The sequence below is a fragment of the Lutjanus erythropterus genome, chromosome 16, assembly GCF_056507025.1.
Source record: "Lutjanus erythropterus isolate fLutEry1 chromosome 16, fLutEry1.hap2, whole genome shotgun sequence".
Lineage (NCBI taxonomy): Eukaryota > Metazoa > Chordata > Actinopteri > Lutjaniformes > Lutjanidae > Lutjanus > Lutjanus erythropterus.
The window spans coordinates 21,879,213-21,896,127 of NC_139332.1; the positions used below are offsets into that span (position 1 = coordinate 21,879,213).

At 38.6% G+C, this 16,915-nt stretch overlaps 2 protein-coding genes and 2 non-coding genes across 4 annotated transcripts; 3 read left to right on the forward strand and 1 right to left on the reverse strand.

The window, feature by feature from the left end:
• Positions 1-795: 795 nt before the first annotated feature.
• Positions 796-10,154, forward strand: LOC146313084 (polyadenylate-binding protein 1A-like). Its single transcript, XM_084739850.1, has 14 exons — positions 796-1,574; positions 4,381-4,574; positions 4,991-5,106; positions 5,429-5,568; positions 5,690-5,784; positions 5,878-6,015; positions 6,332-6,427; positions 6,557-6,923; positions 7,783-7,893; positions 8,016-8,158; positions 8,249-8,333; positions 8,589-8,719; positions 8,924-9,023; positions 9,756-10,154. The coding sequence occupies exons 1-13, from the start codon at positions 1,382-1,384 to the stop codon at positions 9,014-9,016; spliced, it is 1,902 nt and encodes a 633-aa protein (XP_084595976.1). The 5' UTR covers positions 796-1,381; the 3' UTR covers positions 9,017-9,023; positions 9,756-10,154.
• On the forward strand, positions 3,850-3,986 carry LOC146313085 (small nucleolar RNA SNORA5). The gene has a single exon (XR_014772128.1). It is a non-coding gene; the product is annotated as a small nucleolar RNA SNORA5 (small nucleolar RNA).
• LOC146313086 (small nucleolar RNA SNORA5) lies at positions 6,086-6,220 on the forward strand. Its single transcript, XR_014772129.1, has one exon. It is a non-coding gene; the product is annotated as a small nucleolar RNA SNORA5 (small nucleolar RNA).
• Positions 10,155-10,298: 144 nt separating the features above from the next.
• Positions 10,299-13,463, reverse strand: LOC146313087 (type-4 ice-structuring protein-like). Its single transcript, XM_084739851.1, has 4 exons — positions 13,376-13,463; positions 11,741-11,809; positions 11,532-11,655; positions 10,299-10,706 (listed from the first exon to the last, which is right to left on the reverse strand). The coding sequence occupies exons 2-4, from the start codon at positions 11,787-11,789 to the stop codon at positions 10,505-10,507; spliced, it is 375 nt and encodes a 124-aa protein (XP_084595977.1). The 5' UTR covers positions 11,790-11,809; positions 13,376-13,463; the 3' UTR covers positions 10,299-10,504.
• Positions 13,464-16,915: the final 3,452 nt, after the last annotated feature.

Here is a 16,915-nt window from a genome sequence, read left to right on the forward strand (position 1 = left end):
AACACATGCCATGTTGAGGCTGAACGCCACACTTTTATACAGGTATAAAGGGTAAATTTAAAGTGTAAGAGTGCAATCATGCATGTCACATTAGCTGAATAACCATTATCAAATGAGGAATGTTATGCTCGGTGTTGCAAAATGTCATACTTAAGGCATGACAAGCCCATGACACTCCAAGTACTGTGGGGGGGTGATAGATGCTAACCACTGCCATCCATGGCATTTTGATAGCCTTTTGGTTGGTCAAATAAGAAAGAAGTTTCATATATTGTTCAACATCTATCAGCAGACCAACATAATTTGGGTTGTTATTGCTGAATTTATATTTATGAACAAATAATTGCTAATATTGGGGGGAAAATAGGTGTAAAACGGTTTCTGAATATCATTTTTTAAAATTATTTGTATTTATTTTTGACAAAAACAAGAAACAAGCAGGTTGTTACAACATAGCACTGTGAAGGAAATACCAATAATAAGTGTATATATAGTGGGAAAGCCAGGGGTAAAGCAAAAATGTTTAAAAAGAGGTATCGGGAAAAACATTTCATAATTATCAAGAAGCTTATTATTGTTTTTGTTAACAATCAGAGTAAGTGATTTTAATAGAGAATTTTGTTCCACAAGAATGGGTGCAATCTAGAATTTTCAGCCTTTAACCATACGCTTTTTGACATGATTTCATCATCATGCGTACAGTTGTGGTCGACGCCCCTTTGTTGACTTTTTTTCCCCACTGTACTGGAAACTGATTGGTCCTTTTCCGTGACGTGGCAGCTGGTATATATTAGCCAACTTCCCAATTATTTCCTCCCCCTCAACCCCGGCTGTTAGTGCTGTGTGAGTGCGTGTGTGCTCCTGAGCTCGCTCGGCACACATTCTATAAAAAAATAAAAATACAAAAAAAATTTCAAAACATAAAAAAACCAAAAAATCATTTTTTCTTTTTGTAACAAGTCGGTGAAGCTGGAGTAGACAGACATTCGAGGACTGGACGGTAACGTATAAGAAGAAGAAGGGGCTGCCTAACGTTTACACCGAACGACAAATTTAGTCAGTCGACGTGTTACTGGTTCAGAAGCGAGGCAAAGTAACGTTAAATTTGCTTTTATCATTGTGTGTCACATTTGAATGACAGTTTTAATCCCATTAGGAATCGACAGTGTGCCATTTTAATATATCCATCTTCAGAATTTTTACTCAAAAACACTGCAACTGACAAGCAACGGTCGCTAACGTCTACCATTCGATTTCTGCCCCTAACTGACGTGCCGTTAATAAAGCAACCAAGCACATTCGTAACTGTCGCCGAAAACTTTTTCCGCGTAGAAAATCAAGCTTCGTCCGAGTACTTTGCTAGCCTCCACAGCCGACGAAAATGAACCCCAGTGCTCCCAGTTACCCCATGGCCTCCCTGTACGTCGGGGATCTGCATCAAGATGTGACCGAGGCCATGCTGTACGAGAAATTCAGCCCAGCCGGAGCTATCCTGTCGATCCGGGTCTGCAGGGACATGATCACCCGGCGTTCCCTTGGATACGCCTATGTCAACTTCCAACAGCCAGCGGACGGTAGGTACTTTATCGATATATCGACGAAAATGTGTGTAAATTAATGTCTGTTTCAACATGACAGTCGATGACAAGTGAAAGCTTGCCTCTTCCCCCTACACGTGACTGCGGCCGACATGTTGTCGGTAGGGTCTCCTCAGTTGAACCTCCCAGCAGTGGCGTAGCAGAGTCCTCAACCGCCCTGCCCACCCCAGTAATGTAGCAGCAGGCTGCTAACGTTAGCCAGCTGCCAGCTGAATACTTGATGCCTTTCTTTTTTTTTTATCTCTGTTCTGTCAGGGCAACACCCAAACTGCTCAGCCTCAAGTGCTTACACTTCAGTTTCATTTCATCTGAACAGAACCCAGTCACTTAGGTTTTGATATAACATTTTTTCTTTATCTGTAAGACCAAAAAAAAACCCAAAAAACACAAACTGTAATTTTTTTTATTGGTGCAAAAACATAACCAAAGATAAAGTCAGTGCTGAATAATAAATGATAATAATGACAATGATAATAATAATAATAATGATGTTGATAATAATAGCAGTAGTAATAATAGTAATTATTATTATTGTAGTGTTAATAAAATATAGAGGGTCCTGGCAGATCTTGTTGGTTGTCTATTATTTACATTACTGTTGAGATTTTGGGTTGGGCTGGGGGCACTGGTATGTATGTCAATTTCTAAAAATGTCATGTATAATATGTGAGTTCTGAATGCCCTAGAAGGAAACTATCTAAGTGACTCTACACAAAGTGTTTTCTGTATTCTTGTGATAAGAGCACAGATCTGCATCTGGGTTTTTTGGGTGTGTTTGTGTGTTTTTACTGAGAGATATATTTTGCTGAGGCACTGGTGGTCTGGCTGGGTGATATAGCTTATAAATAATGTCTTGATACCTCTACAATAGGCACATTTTCTCTAAAATAATACACCATAAATTCTCTTATAATACAAACATACAGTGATCTTAGAGTATATCAAGCATTGCTGTCAATTAAATGACCCAACAGAGAGAGATGGGCGATATGGACTAAATCAAGCATCACATTTTTTTTCACCAAATGCCTCTCTTGATATTGTGACAATACTGTAAGGATGGCTTTTGGTGCTTTTACAAAATATTAACACAATGAGATTTTTGAAATATTCGTCAGCAATGAGGATATAATGACTAAGTGAGTAAAGGCAAATGACAGAACAGCTAGAACAGTCTGGTCAGTACAGGAAATTACATCACTTTACTTTAATGCAGCCTTTAAAACCAATGAAAGGCAGAAACAACATTTATGCCGCATCACAATGTATCAGCAATCTAAGATGATATCTAATCTCTTATCACAGTATCAATATAATATTGATATATTACTCAGCACTGTATGCCCATATCATTATGAATATAAATCTTTTTTTATTTGTTTATTCAGGGAGTTAAATCCTGTAACATAATAACTCTCCATCTTATTGATTATATATAATATAAAGGCACTAATCAATGTATTAACTGGTCAAGTGACAAAAAGTTAACTGAGAAATGATTTAAGTCACAATTTAAGCAAAAGTGGAAGTCTATATTGGTATAGGCGTATATGTTGTTTGATATGTGCCTGTATTGAAACTTTGTTTTTATAAGAACATAATACTGATTGTTCTTAGTTGTTAGCTTTATACACAGAATGTTATATATATTTGGTTCTTTTTGTTAATTCAGGTTTAAAATATACATATATTTGCGTGATTTGGTTTATTTATAGTTATTTAGAGCCCAAGATTGGTATCCATATCGGCATTGGTCCCAAGAATCCAGTATTGGTCAGGACCTGTAGTAAACTATTATTTAATTTATGAAGGATGTAAGAATCAGAATAATATAAATAAAAGTGAGGTTACCCTCTGTTTATCTGTAGAATAAACTTCTACCACTATTCAGTTATTTTGAAAAATAAATAAATAAATAAAGTTGTAAAACTTGTATAGGTATAAGTTGGCAAGCTGTCAGATAATTCTAATGCAGTTGTACTGGTGTACTTTTGACCAGAAATGTTCAGTTTGAAACTCAAGACCAGAGGACAAAGATGAATGCAGTAACACCTATTGTCAAGCTGTTCTGGAGCAAAGGGCTGAAAGGAAGCCAACACCTTAAGAACTGATGGATGTAAATATTTTAAACCACCATGGCATGTCCACAGCATGGACAGAGGACCATCCTAGAGTAATGTGTTATACTGTGACAGCTGCTTTCAGTCACCTAATTCCCATCCATATCATCTGGTCAAGCATATTGAAAGGCTGCAGCTCTGTCAAATTCAGTGCTCCCTCCTCAGTAGGTTGCACTGGCCAAAATGGCTGCAACAGTGACTCTGTAGTTCATGGGCCCCACATTTCCTCATCATGGATTCTGGGGATAAATATGTACTACAGACAAAAACTTTTGATTAACAATAAAGGGACTTTTTTTCTATCCACCAGCATTGGATTATTCATACCTAATATGTAAAAGTTAACACTATTTTTGTCTGACTTTTGTCTTAACAGCATGGACTGTGGACCGAATTTTTCTTGGTAAATGGGTTTCTCCTTGGGAGAAACTTGAAAATCCAGTTTTCTGACTCAGTGCAGTTTCCCAACAGTCCTTAAGCACTAGACACTCCCTGAAGATCCGTTTTTCTGACATTGTTAGGCTTCCCAACAGCCCTTAAGCACTAGAAACACCCTCAAGGATACCAACCCCACCTTTTAACATATGCTGTCCTGTCAGTATATCTAAATTTTCAAGTGCCTAAGTAACCTAACCCCTATGTTCCTGTGTTCCTCCCCACAGCTGAGCGTGCACTGGACACCATGAACTTTGATGTGATCAAGGGGCGGCCGGTGCGCATCATGTGGTCACAGCGTGATCCGTCACTGAGAAAAAGTGGTGTGGGAAACATCTTCATCAAGAATCTTGATAAGTCCATTGACAACAAGGCTCTGTATGACACCTTCTCTGCTTTTGGAAACATCCTGTCATGCAAGGTAAACGGCCAACTCCACTGAAGCAGGGGGATGGTCAACTGTCACTGTCTGTACAGGCGTCATTTGCATGTGTGTGCTTCAGGTTGTGTGCACTAACAGAGATCCACCAGCCAGCAGATATAGATGAATCATCACAGAATGAAAAAAGAATAAATGGAGTTTGTGTCTGTTTCCCTGTGCCCTTGAACCAAACAATGAATCTGTATGTCCATTCATTTTAGAAATATGAATTGACTGGCTTTTACAGACAATTGAGGATACTTGCCTGTCTCCCAATGCAAGAAACTTCACAATATAAAATATTTTAAAGAGAGGAGAATAATGTTTTAGGTGGGATCCAACAGACATTTCAAGTTAAATATACTGTTACTGCATGTGTGTGTGGCTTAAAAGCAGCATGTGTTTCTTTCTCTAAGGTGGTTTGTGACGAGAATGGCTCAAAAGGCTACGGCTTTGTGCATTTTGAGACTCAGGAGGCAGCCGAACGAGCCATTGAGAAAATGAATGGCATGCTGCTCAATGACCGAAAAGTGTAAGTGAATGTTCTAAGTAGTTTTAAACTGTTTTGGTGCATACTAACATGTGACATGAGGAAAAAATACTTTTTTGGTGAATTAATACTGTGTGAGGTGTGAAGGTTGCACAGTGCTTAAGCAGTCACTGTTTCTTGCAAAGGTGACTCAATGGATTTTAATTCTACATTGTGTAATAATACTAAGAGTGAGCTTGATGAATTAGCTTATACAGTTTATTTAATGTGGACAGTTGGGAAGGGCAAAACAATTTTGGTTATCCCTGTAATTAATGTAGATAAATGTGTATTAAAATTGTGCTAAATGCTTGTTTCAACACAGATTTGTGGGTCGCTTCAAATCTCGCAAAGAGCGCGAGGCTGAGCTGGGTGCCCGAGCCAAGGAGTTTACCAATGTCTACGTTAAAAACTTTGGTGAAGACATGGATGATGAGAAGCTGAGGGAACTCTTCAATAAATACGGTCAGTCAGGTTGTCCATATTTCAAATGCTCTGCTCCTTTACACATACACATGATTTGATCATCTGCAGTCAAATATTAAGGTGCAAAATCTAATCATTAAAGGTTGTCTTTGTTGTCTAGGAAACGCCATGAGTATCCGTGTCATGACAGACGACAGTGGAAAGTCTCGAGGCTTCGGGTTTGTCAGCTTTGAGAGGCATGAAGACGCCCAGAAGGTAAGAGTTGTACCAACAGTTTTCTGGTGAGCATTTGAAAAGTTCCACTATGTCCTGCTCTCAGAGCTAACTCAGTTTTCTTGTTTGCTGCAGGCGGTGGATGAGATGAACGGGAAGGAGCTGAACGGCAAGCTGATCTATGTTGGCCGCGCCCAAAAGAAGGTGGAGCGACAGACGGAGCTCAAGCGCAAATTTGAGCAAATGAAACAAGACCGCATGACCCGCTACCAGGTACGATCATAGTTTGACAGCTTTCAGTCACCTTATTATCTTGATCATCTGGTCAAGCACATTGAAAGATTGCAGCTTTGTCAAATTCAGTGCTCCCTCCTTAGTAGGTTGCACTGGCCAAAATGGCTGCGACAATGACTGTAGTTCATGGGCCCCATATTTCTTCATCATGGATTCTGGGGATAAATATGTACTACAGACAAAAACATAAAATAAACAATAAAAGGATATTTTTCAGTCCATTGCTGTATTCTTGCCTAATATGTAATATTTTCAAATGAAAACCTAAAAGTTAACATTACTTTTGGCTTTTCAGGGTGTCAACTTGTATGTGAAGAACCTTGATGATGGAATTGATGATGAACGTCTGCGAAAGGAGTTCTCACCTTTTGGTACCATAACCAGTGCAAAGGTAAGACCTTGGATGTTTATTTACTTTGTTATTAATAAATTGCTGTAAAGCCACTTTCATTTACCTGTTCTAATACTCTATCAGTGTCCAGCTTCATTCATAAGTTCCATTTGAATCTCTCACTCTCAGGTCATGATGGAGGGCGGCCGCAGCAAGGGCTTTGGCTTTGTCTGCTTCTCATCCCCAGAGGAGGCCACCAAAGCGGTGACGGAAATGAATGGACGCATTGTAGCTACTAAGCCACTGTACGTGGCTCTGGCCCAACGCAAAGAGGAGCGTCAAGCCCACCTGACCAACCAGTACATGCAGCGCATGGCCAGTGTGCGTGCAGTGCCAAACCCAGTCATCAATCCCTACCAGCCAGCCCCGCCCTCTGGCTACTTCATGGCAGCCATACCTCAGGCCCAGAACCGTGCTGCTTACTACCCAGCTGCTGGGCAGATGGCCCAGCTCCGCCCAAGCCCACGCTGGGCCACCCAAGGTGTCCGGCCGCAACGTGAGTATCTTGCCCTTTACTGTCATTTAATGTGGAGTTGTATAAGATACTTACTGATGGTCAGTGTATCAGTTACAATACATGCCAGTCTGCACACCCCCAGTTTGGAGAAGCAGAGAGGGACACCAGCACGGAAGCTAAGCAATAAACTGCTGTGGACAGGGTCAGCCAAAAAAAGTATTTTGACCACTTAAAGGTCCACCCAAAAAGGATCAGTTTAAATGTATTCTATGTTTAGATTTTTCTGCTGCTTTCCCTTTGCCGTAAATCACTCATTTTAAATGAAAGAACACAAGAGTTGCTACTACCTTCTACCACTGCTTTGATCTGTTAAATTGTGTGACTTCTGTGTTTTAAAATGAGAGTTTGACTCACTGAAGTCAAACAATAACCCAAACAAACCAACAGATTGAGGCAGCAGTGGAGCAGCAACTTCTGTGTTCTGCCAGTAAAATGACTGATTTTGATTTTTTGGGTTTGTTTGGTTTGGAGAGAGTGATATCTGACTTGTATAACAGCATTTTCCTGTCAGTAAAAGCTTTTTGATGGTAAAGTTGGTTGGTGAAAATATTCTAAATGTGGTGCACACTTAAAAATAATAGATTTTTGTATGGATCTTTTTTTAAGTGACTAAAATACCTTATGTTGCTGACACTGTCCACAACAGTTCATTGCTTAGCTTCCTGGGAGCACGCTGGTCACCATCTACTGTAGGTGATACACTGAATATTGATAAATACCTCATACAACTCCACTTCAAATAATCCAAACTATTTCTTTAAGACATGATGAAACAGAACTTGCAAACAAAAGCAGTTCTTTGCACTTGTACATGAGGCCTCTGTTTTCATCTGTTCAGACTTCCAGAACATGCCGGGTGCCATGCGTCCCTCGGCACCGCGCCCACAGACCTTCGGCGCCATGCGGCCTGCCTCCCAGGTTCCCCGCATGATGTCAACCCAGCGTGTTGGTCAGTTGCCTATACTCAGTCAATATTCTGTCTAACTGCACGGTAAATAGAGTTCACCTGTACAGCAGTTTCTTGTGTCTTTGTGTTTACCTTTCTGTCTGTTCTGTTGACTCCTCCTGCAGCTCAGTCCATGGGGCCTCGACCGGCCACCGCTGCTGCTGCAGCAGCCGCTCCCGTGCGTGGAGTCCCTCAGTACAAGTATGCCGCTGGAGTCCGCAATACCCAGCAGCACATGACCGCTCAGCCACAAGTCACCATGCAGCAGGTAGGAATGCCACAGAAAAAAAATGTTGAATTTGGATATCTGTTCAGAATATTTTGTCTGATTTTTAACTCTGTGCCTCTATCCCCTTAGCCTGCTGTTCATGTTCAGGGACAGGAGCCTCTGACTGCCTCCATGCTGGCCGCTGCTCCACCACAGGAACAGAAGCAGATGCTGGGTAAGTGTCATAAACAACTCTTTATGGCTGCACACCATGTTAGCTTGACATAACATTGGTCCCCTGCCTCTCACTGCACCTAGAATGAATAAAACCATTTCTATTCCCTGTTAAGAAAACCAAACCCTCACTGTGTCTTTTGTACTGTATATTGTGTATAACACAGGTATTTACATGGTGTTGTCTTGGTTATCTGTCCTTGGTGAATGTTAATTACCTCCTGTCTTAAATCCTCTGTATCTGTTCCTCCTCTAGGTGAGCGTCTGTTCCCACTGATCCAGAACATGCACCCAAGCCTGGCAGGAAAGATCACTGGCATGTTGCTGGAGATTGACAACTCGGAGCTGCTGCACATGCTCGAGTCTCCAGAGTCTCTCCGCTCAAAGGTCAGTGCTTAAGTTCTTTAATATTGACAACTTCCCTTTGGTTGTTTCTCTGAAGAGTTCATCAGGGCTTCATATTAAAAGGGCAGTGGAGTGCAGAGATTACTTTCTTTCTAAGACAGAGAAAAGGTGGATCTCGTTGGCATGTTGAGACAATCTCAGTATGATGTTGTGGTTTTGTTGACATAACACAATTTTTCTTTGCAGGTGGATGAAGCAGTGGCTGTGCTTCAAGCCCACCAGGCTAAGGAGGCCGCCCAGAAGACTGTGACAAACTCAGCTGGTGTCCCAAGTGTCTGAATCCAAGGTATAACCAGTTTTCCAGAGCTGCTTTAACAAGGAGAGGACGGTGCTCCTGTTTACACCTGTTATTAACATGCGTCTTGGGCGATTAGTTCCTTTCGTGAGGACCGTGCTGGGACAAATGGACACAATGTTTTGTTTTTTTTTAACACAAATAGAAAGAAGTGGCCCAAATTATTAAGAATTTGTTAGTTTTTAAAGTTTATCCTAGCTCAACAGCTCAAAATTTCTGTTAGGGGACTTTCTCAATGTGTAATGTAGACACAGCCCATATTGGTCATTGTTTGATGAATTTGTAAAATTTGTTTGTGGTCAATAAAATGAGGTCAGTATTTTTTTTTCTCACTGCACCTGTTCAGTGAGAAAAAAGATCATCCAAGAGGCATGTTAATGCCAGGTGTGAACAGGGCCAGTGTTGTCAGGAGATTGTTCCCTGTGATGACCTCTTTACTTGTTTATTGAACTTGCCCAGCAGCTTGTACATTATACTTGTTTACAAGCCTTGTTATTGGCACTCTGAACTTACATCGCTGAACACACTCTAAATTTTTACTATGATGTTGGTTGTTGATGTTGATGGCTGGTGTTTTATCAAAGCAGATGTACTTGTTTTGGTTGATGGTGAAATAATAACCAACAGTGCCATGTGATTTTGTATGTCAGGCTACTTGCCAATCGTGTTGCAATGGGGGTTAAAAAAAAAATCGCTAATTGTGTTTTTGTTTTGTATTTACAGGAGTGGGGAACCTTGAGAGACTAGCTTCACCGACAGAGAAAAGAAAACAGCGAAAAAGTTGAAAATACATAAAACAAAGTAAAAAGAAGTCAAATAATATATTAAAAAAAACAAACAATGGAAACAAGTCTCTAGTCAGGCCTGTAATGAACAGAAACACCAGGCCTGGTTTGCAGAGTTAAAAAAAGAGAAAATGCAACAAAAAAAGAGAAAAAGTTAAAATAGAAAATGATCAACATATGAGGGGTTTTAGAGGAGAATTCTGTGAAAATAAGATTGAAAGCATTCCTTTCTGCCATTTTATCCCTTTTACTGTCTGAATGTTTGGGCTGTAGTGGCCTGCTATTGTGAAATTTCCCTTGACCTTTGCTTGCTTGAATAAAACTTATAAAATAATCAGTATGTGTCTGCTGTTGGCTGTCAGTGAAATCAGTCAGAATAAACCTGGACCCATCAGTCATACGTACTTGACTGACCAACTCCAAAGGGGAAGTGATCAGAAATAAAAATTCATAGACACACAAAACAAAATTGACACCGAAGTTGTGTTTCAAGTTTATTTGTGCTTTGGGACAGAGATGATAATGCCAATATTAACAATCACTGAAACACATTTAGGCTGTTGCTGTTCTTCTGCCTGCACTTTAAGGCCAGCCATCAAATGCAAGTAGCTCCATTAACTCAGTACACGACAGAGAAAGATGGTAGTATGGAGGCACATTTTTGCATCTTTTGGGAGAACAATTGGTTTAGTTTCTAATGGCCTTGGCCTGCTCGGTCAGCGTCTGCAAGATGGACTCGAGCTGCTTCTGGAAGCCTTCCAACATGGGCTGCATCTGAGTGTGCATGTTGGCAGCCATGGGCTTGATCTGCTCCTCAACACTGGCAGCAGCAGTCCTCATCTGCTCCTGGACCTTAGCGACCAGAGGCTCAAGCTGAGTCTGGATGTTCCTGATGAAACATCATACAGGAAAATTAGAACTACTACTACTGTTTGACCTGCATGTTATGGTGCAGTCTCTGCTGGTACTGTGTGACCTGAGCTTCTAAAACTAAATGTCAGATTTGAATTTCTTACATTAGCAAGGTAGCAATTATCAAAGAGGTACGAAGGCCTCTGTGAAATACATTTCAATAATTCCTTTGCTCATGTGTTAAGAGTCTGGAAAAGTAACAGTGCTAAATACTGGAATATTTTCAGTTTTCTTCCTATTTTAAAATGCATCAAAGTCACAAAAACTGCCTGGAATGATTACAGTCAGTTGAGTTAGCATCTCAAAATAATTACTTAGCATTTTAAAAAAGTGAGTTAGCATCTCAAAATAATGACTCAGGAATATTAATCTCAGCATCACCAAATAATGAGAGTTAGCACCTCAAAATCTAACTTTTTTTCAATGAAAAACTATGTCAAAATAATAGCTTAGTATTGGACTCTTTATTTTGACATTTTTTTCATTACAATGACTAACAGGAATGTTTTTTCATCATATTGTCAGAAGTCGGCTTCCACAGATGTACAATTCAATATGCAGGATAATGACATGTATTTTATAAACTGGTTATAAGTTTTGTATGTATAATATGAGGTTAGTACAAGTATAAAGTAACATAAAATGTAGTACCTCAAATTACAAGTATAATTAGAACTTGTCAGCAGACATTTAACAGCATACAAGGTCCAGTGTGATCAGCAGCAGGTAGATTGAAATCATTGACCACATGAGTCATGAGTAAAGTTTGACTTTGTGGAGGTTGAGGAGTCACTGTACTCACTGCGCCTGGGCTGCCAGGTCCTGGTTGCGGAGGATCTCACTCAGCTCCTGAGTCATCCTGTTCTTCGCATCCTCAAAGTACTGAGTGAGCCTCTCAAGGTCAGTGGCGTCCTGTGCAAAGCTGCCTGTGGGTTTACAAAGAAAACAATAAATGAGAACATTTTTCAATTAAAAACACTAAAGAATAATTGCGCGGAGGTCTTACTGTACCTTGTGCCAGGGCAAGCACGACGACGGCTACGATGAGGGAGAGTTTCATGGCTGGTGAGTGGAGAAGACCTACAAAAACAAGCTTTATTTGATTATTCTGTCTGATAACAACCTGATGTTAATTCTTTTTTTTTGCCATTATGCTTGCAGTGTCTTTGCACCTCTCCGCCCATTTTAATGTTTAACCAATATGACAATCTTTGGATCTGGCTGTGAAAAACTAAGCTGTTTTTCATAAGTGGAGTGTAGGACGGCCTTCTGTTGCTCAATCTGATGACTCACTGATAAAAGCCGCTCTAGGAATGGAAGGTGATAAATATTTTTTAGGAACCACTTGTTTATTCAAACCCCCACATATTAATTTGTGAACTTCATTTAACTCACATCAGAGGCATCTTGTCAACAGCTCCAGTATCCTCTTTATGACTTATCACACTTATGAAAAACGATATCATAAAATCATAAAGTAAAAAGAATTGGCTTCTCAAAGGTCGTCCATAACAGTAATTTGGATCACATGTGTGTCACATATCAGTTGTAAGTTTGGATTGCAGAGGCCACGAGTGCATTGCCACAAAATGTTTAAAAAAAGTGGTGCAGTAATGTGAAGTGTGAAGTAAATGGGCTGAAAAATTGACAAGACCCCAGGTACCGCAGATGTCTGCATAAGTGAACAAAGTGTTAAATGATGAATACTCCTGTTCTGTTGATAGATGTGATTTTTATTAATACAATTTTTAGGCCTGAATTTGAGTATATAGTTAAATCAAGTGCCTTTTCTGTAATTCTTTTATACCACCATGCCATGCTTTTATCCTTATCCCCTATTTTGAGAAAGCTGTAAAATCCTCACTGTTATCACTATGAAGCTTAAATTTTGTGCAGCTAAAAAGTAGAAAATCTGAGTTTAACTGCAATGTACAGCATGCGGTTTGGCTTCCCTATTAAATACTGTTAAAACATCTTATCTAACTTATCTCCCACTGATATTGCAAGTGATAAATTACTGTACAAGGTCTATAATACAAGGTCTTAAACTTTGCCTAAAGTAAACTTAATATCCAATACTGCTATTCAGTGTTGTCACTAAGATGCTTAACTTTCTTTTTTTTATATATATAAAGCTGAATTTTCCAAGTTGAAGTCAAATTTCTACTCTTTCCTTTTAAATTTATCCTCCCAGTACAAAGAATATGGATGTTTTTTGACATTTATCTCTGAAAATGAAGAAAATTGCTGTTAAGCAGATTGAAGAGTAGTGTTTTAATTATTTTGAAACTTAATTTTAGATTTAGAACGTAAATTTTCTACAAGTTCTAATCATATATTATGCTGTAACTTTATGTGAAAGAATGACAAATATCTAAATTTTCAGAAGCAAATCCTACACATAGCTGTTTAGTTACGCAAATGTTTGTCTTTAAAATGAGCCCAGATTCAATCTTTCCTTTAACATTATTTGACATCAATTCTCACAACATCTCAAAGCAATTAAGAGTCACTTTTGCCTTCAAAAAAGCTAAATTTCAGTCTTAAGTTCAGACACAATTAGTAGTTTTACATCCATGATCACAGAGAATTTGTCAAAGGGTGTCATCTGCAGTTTAATCCTGCAAGAAAATGAGTGTAACTCACCTGTACGGCAGGAGAATCTGGACCGGATGGTGCCTTCCCTGGACGACCGTCACACTTCTTATAGTCGAGCTCAGTGATGCAGCCCCGTCCTGATGCGATTCCTATTGGACAAGATAAAGAAACCAAATATTATTGGATGTTTGTGTCGGTAAGTGAGTCACAAGTGAGCTGACCCTTGTTGCTCACTGTGCCACCTGGGCAAACTGAACCAAAGTCCAACAGTCCCTCTGCTGACAGTCCAACATGCCAACAAGTGTGTGTGCATCTTATCATATTGATTAAATAAAACACTTAATCACCACTAACGGCATTACTATGTGATTTGGCAGAACAGTGGATAATGCCACATCAGCTTCAGCAGATATGATAACTGACAAGATAAGTGACAGCAGCATGGCGAGTTTGATCTCTTATTCTTGCATTCCTTCCACTATTGTTGTAAAATACTTTGTGCTTCCATTTTAATTTAATATTATTAATTTTTATATATTATATGTTGTTTGATATTACTTAGGTTGTACAAAACACTGTTATCGCTGTTACTATGAAACTTTATACAAGTGGTACTTTGTTGTTTGTTGTATTTGCAGCACTAATAAGCTCTGTTTCAATCAATGAAACAGAGCTTATTAGTGCTGCAAATACAATATACTGTGTTGTTAGTTGTGTGTATTTGTATAAAGGACCATCCAGAGTTCACAAACTAGGCTACAAATGCTGTGGTGTGTGCCAGTGATTCATGCTCTGTACCCGACCCAAGAAAAACAAACGATAAACAACAAAAACATATATGCGTATAAGTCATTAACAGCATTAAGAGGAACCCGTGTTCAGGGTCAAGTTCAGTTTTATTAGTCAGACAGAAGTTAAAACAGGGTCAACGGTACAGTGAAATGTGCAGGATGAGGAAAACAGGTCAGCTCAACAGTAAGAGTGTCATGGTTGAAATAACAGCATGACTCAAATAGAGATAAAATAAAAAGATAAACATGAAATTTAAATAAAAATGGTATTAGATGAATAATATATAATACTATATAAAAGATCTGTGTGTAAAAGGGCCAAGTGCAATATGCCCATTGGCTCTGCTACACTAAATGGAATGGGACCATAATAACTATCATTAATAACACCTGTGTTTCCCCTGCTGTTTCATATCACTATGGCTGCTGTGAAAAACATCTGTTGACATTGCTTTGGTCATCCTCTGTCCCCTGTATGTACCTGCAAAACTAATATCGTACCGTCAGCCTCAGCTAGAGCATTATTTTGTATTTTATGTTAATTATTGAATGTTAACACACTGAGATGGTAAACGTTAAACCTGGTGAAAATCAGCATATTAGGACTGTCATTGTGAGCATGTTAGCATAGTGATGTTAGCATTTAGTACATTTAGAACAGCCTCACATAGCTGCTAGCATGTCTGTACTCTTAGTCTTATTTTCTGCAATACTAACTTATTTTTATATTCATTATCTTCAAGTTTAATTGTGAAGATTTACTGGTATGACTTTTAGGATTTGTTAGTTTTAATTTAATGGACAGACATAGAAAACTACTTTACTAGAGAGAAAACAAGAGTTTTTTTTTTTTTTTTTTTTTTAACAATATTCAGTCATCTGTCCTTCAGTAAGAAACCTTGTTTGACACTCATTCATGTGGATGTAAACCTTCTACCTTTGGTTTGCATCCAACACGGTGTTATTGCTACCAGTCTATCTTTATGGTTGTTGTAAAGTAATTCTAAACTAATTCTCAACCCCACTCCTCCTCAGTCAGTGATAAACAGATCAAGACTGGGGGAAATGGGAATACAGGGGAAAATATGTGGACAGTGGACATAAACAACATGAGCTGTTTAATAAAACTTGAACAGCGATCTTATGAGCCTCTATTCATCAGGTGGGAAATCCCTGCACTCGAGTTTTAAAAGTCAGATTTTGACCATAAAGTTTAGATTAAAACCAGATGTGGGAATGTTTTCGACCAGCGATCGTTCTCTCTGTCCGCTGGCCTGAACTCCCCTGGTGGAAACAGCAGCTCAGGGTGTTTGGGCCTCTAAAAATGAAAAAAAAAAAAAGACCCTCTTTTGCTGTGGTATGCACGGCACGCAAGGATGACACAGACCTGGTGCTGCATAAATATATTCAGCAGGAACAGTATTTGATAGTAAGCAAATTGTATGTAGTCAATTATCAAAAGAAATAGCTCTCATTATACAGAAATGCTATTGTGACTGTAAACGTATTATTATTATTATTATTATTATTATTATTATTATTATTATTATTATTAGCATTATTAGCATTATTTTATAGTTACATGAAATTGTAATGTTTTCGCTGGTCAAGGTGAAGCTTATTTAAATGACTTTATATACTTGTGTATGTGTCGGTGTTGGGTGTTTAATTTCATAAACTGAACAATTATTTTTAGTCTTGAACTTGTGAAGGTTTATGTATTGAATTAAGAGTTTGAGTTCAGCCTCCTCTTTAGAGTAAATGCAAAGCATTTTCTTTTGACATTAAGATTTATTACTCGTACTTAAAGTCATAAATGCATAATTGCAGAACTGAAATCTCAGCTGTCCTTTAGGAGGAGACCTCGTGTGACACTTTTGACACTCATTCATAAACCTTCTACCTTTGGTTTACATCCAGCAGGATGATACTGCATTATGGTTGTTTTATGGTTGTTGTAAAGTGATTAATTCCCACCCACTCCTCTGTAGTTAGAAATAAATATAAATAAATAAATTATTATTATTATTATTATTTATTACTACTACTACTACTACTACTACTACTACTACTACTACTAATAATAATAATAATAATGTGCAGAAATATGGATATATCATTCTATATTACATGAATAGATTGTTATTGAAGCAATGATTTCAATTAGTGAGATGTGACTCGAGGAATACTCCAAATACGATCGCTAAATGATTAATTTTCAATCAGTCATGTAGATTAGGAAGATCAGCAGAGAGTTTAGAGTTTACAACGTCAGGGGTTGGGTCAGAAAAAAAAATTATTAATTATAACAAGAAAAGTTTCTTGATACGGTGTATGTCATAATAAAGTGAAAATATGTTTTTATAATGTGAAAAACTTCTTGTTATAATAATAAACTTTTTACGTTTTAATGTGATACTGATGTATTTCTCTTTTTCTGGCAAGGAAAATGCTGCAGAGTGAGAGGTACAATGTGCACTTCCGAAATGTAGAAGATTGCGAGTATAAAGTAGCAAAAAACCACAAGTAAAGTATGTATTGTACATGGTATGCATGGCACGGCATACTGTGAAGGACAACCCATGTTTAGGGGAGCTGTTAGTTATAATAATAGTAATTTGATCAACAATGAGAGGAAGAAAAGATGACAAGAAGGGGGGGAGGGGGATTCAGTAGACCTACATTCAGTATTTAGGTCAGAGGATCTCTTATAGTGACTTTGTTTTGACTTGTTTTGAAGCATCCTGCAGTAAATCCATCAGGGAGTTTGGCCACGCTAAAACTAGACTCCGAGTTA

What these genes read in the sequence shown, in the direction of transcription:
- LOC146313084 (XM_084739850.1), top strand. Translation starts at nt 1,382, where the DNA reads ATGAACCCCAGTGCTCCCAGTTACCCCATGGCCTCCCTGTACGTCGGG. An exon ending in CCAAGGTGTCCGGCCGCAAC is followed by an intron (nt 6,924 to 7,782) that starts GTGAGTATCTTG and finishes TCATCTGTTCAG; the next exon opens with ACTTCCAGAACATGCCGGGT. An exon ending in CAGAGTCTCTCCGCTCAAAG is followed by an intron (nt 8,720 to 8,923) that starts GTCAGTGCTTAA and finishes TTTTCTTTGCAG; the next exon opens with GTGGATGAAGCAGTGGCTGT.
- LOC146313087 (XM_084739851.1), bottom strand. Translation starts at nt 11,789, where the DNA reads ATGAAACTCTCCCTCATCGTAGCCGTCGTCGTGCTTGCCCTGGCACAA. An exon ending in CGTGCTTGCCCTGGCACAAG is followed by an intron (nt 11,656 to 11,740) that starts GTACAGTAAGAC and finishes GTAAACCCACAG; the next exon opens with GCAGCTTTGCACAGGACGCC. An exon ending in GACCTGGCAGCCCAGGCGCA is followed by an intron (nt 10,707 to 11,531) that starts GTGAGTACAGTG and finishes ATGTTTCATCAG; the next exon opens with GAACATCCAGACTCAGCTTG.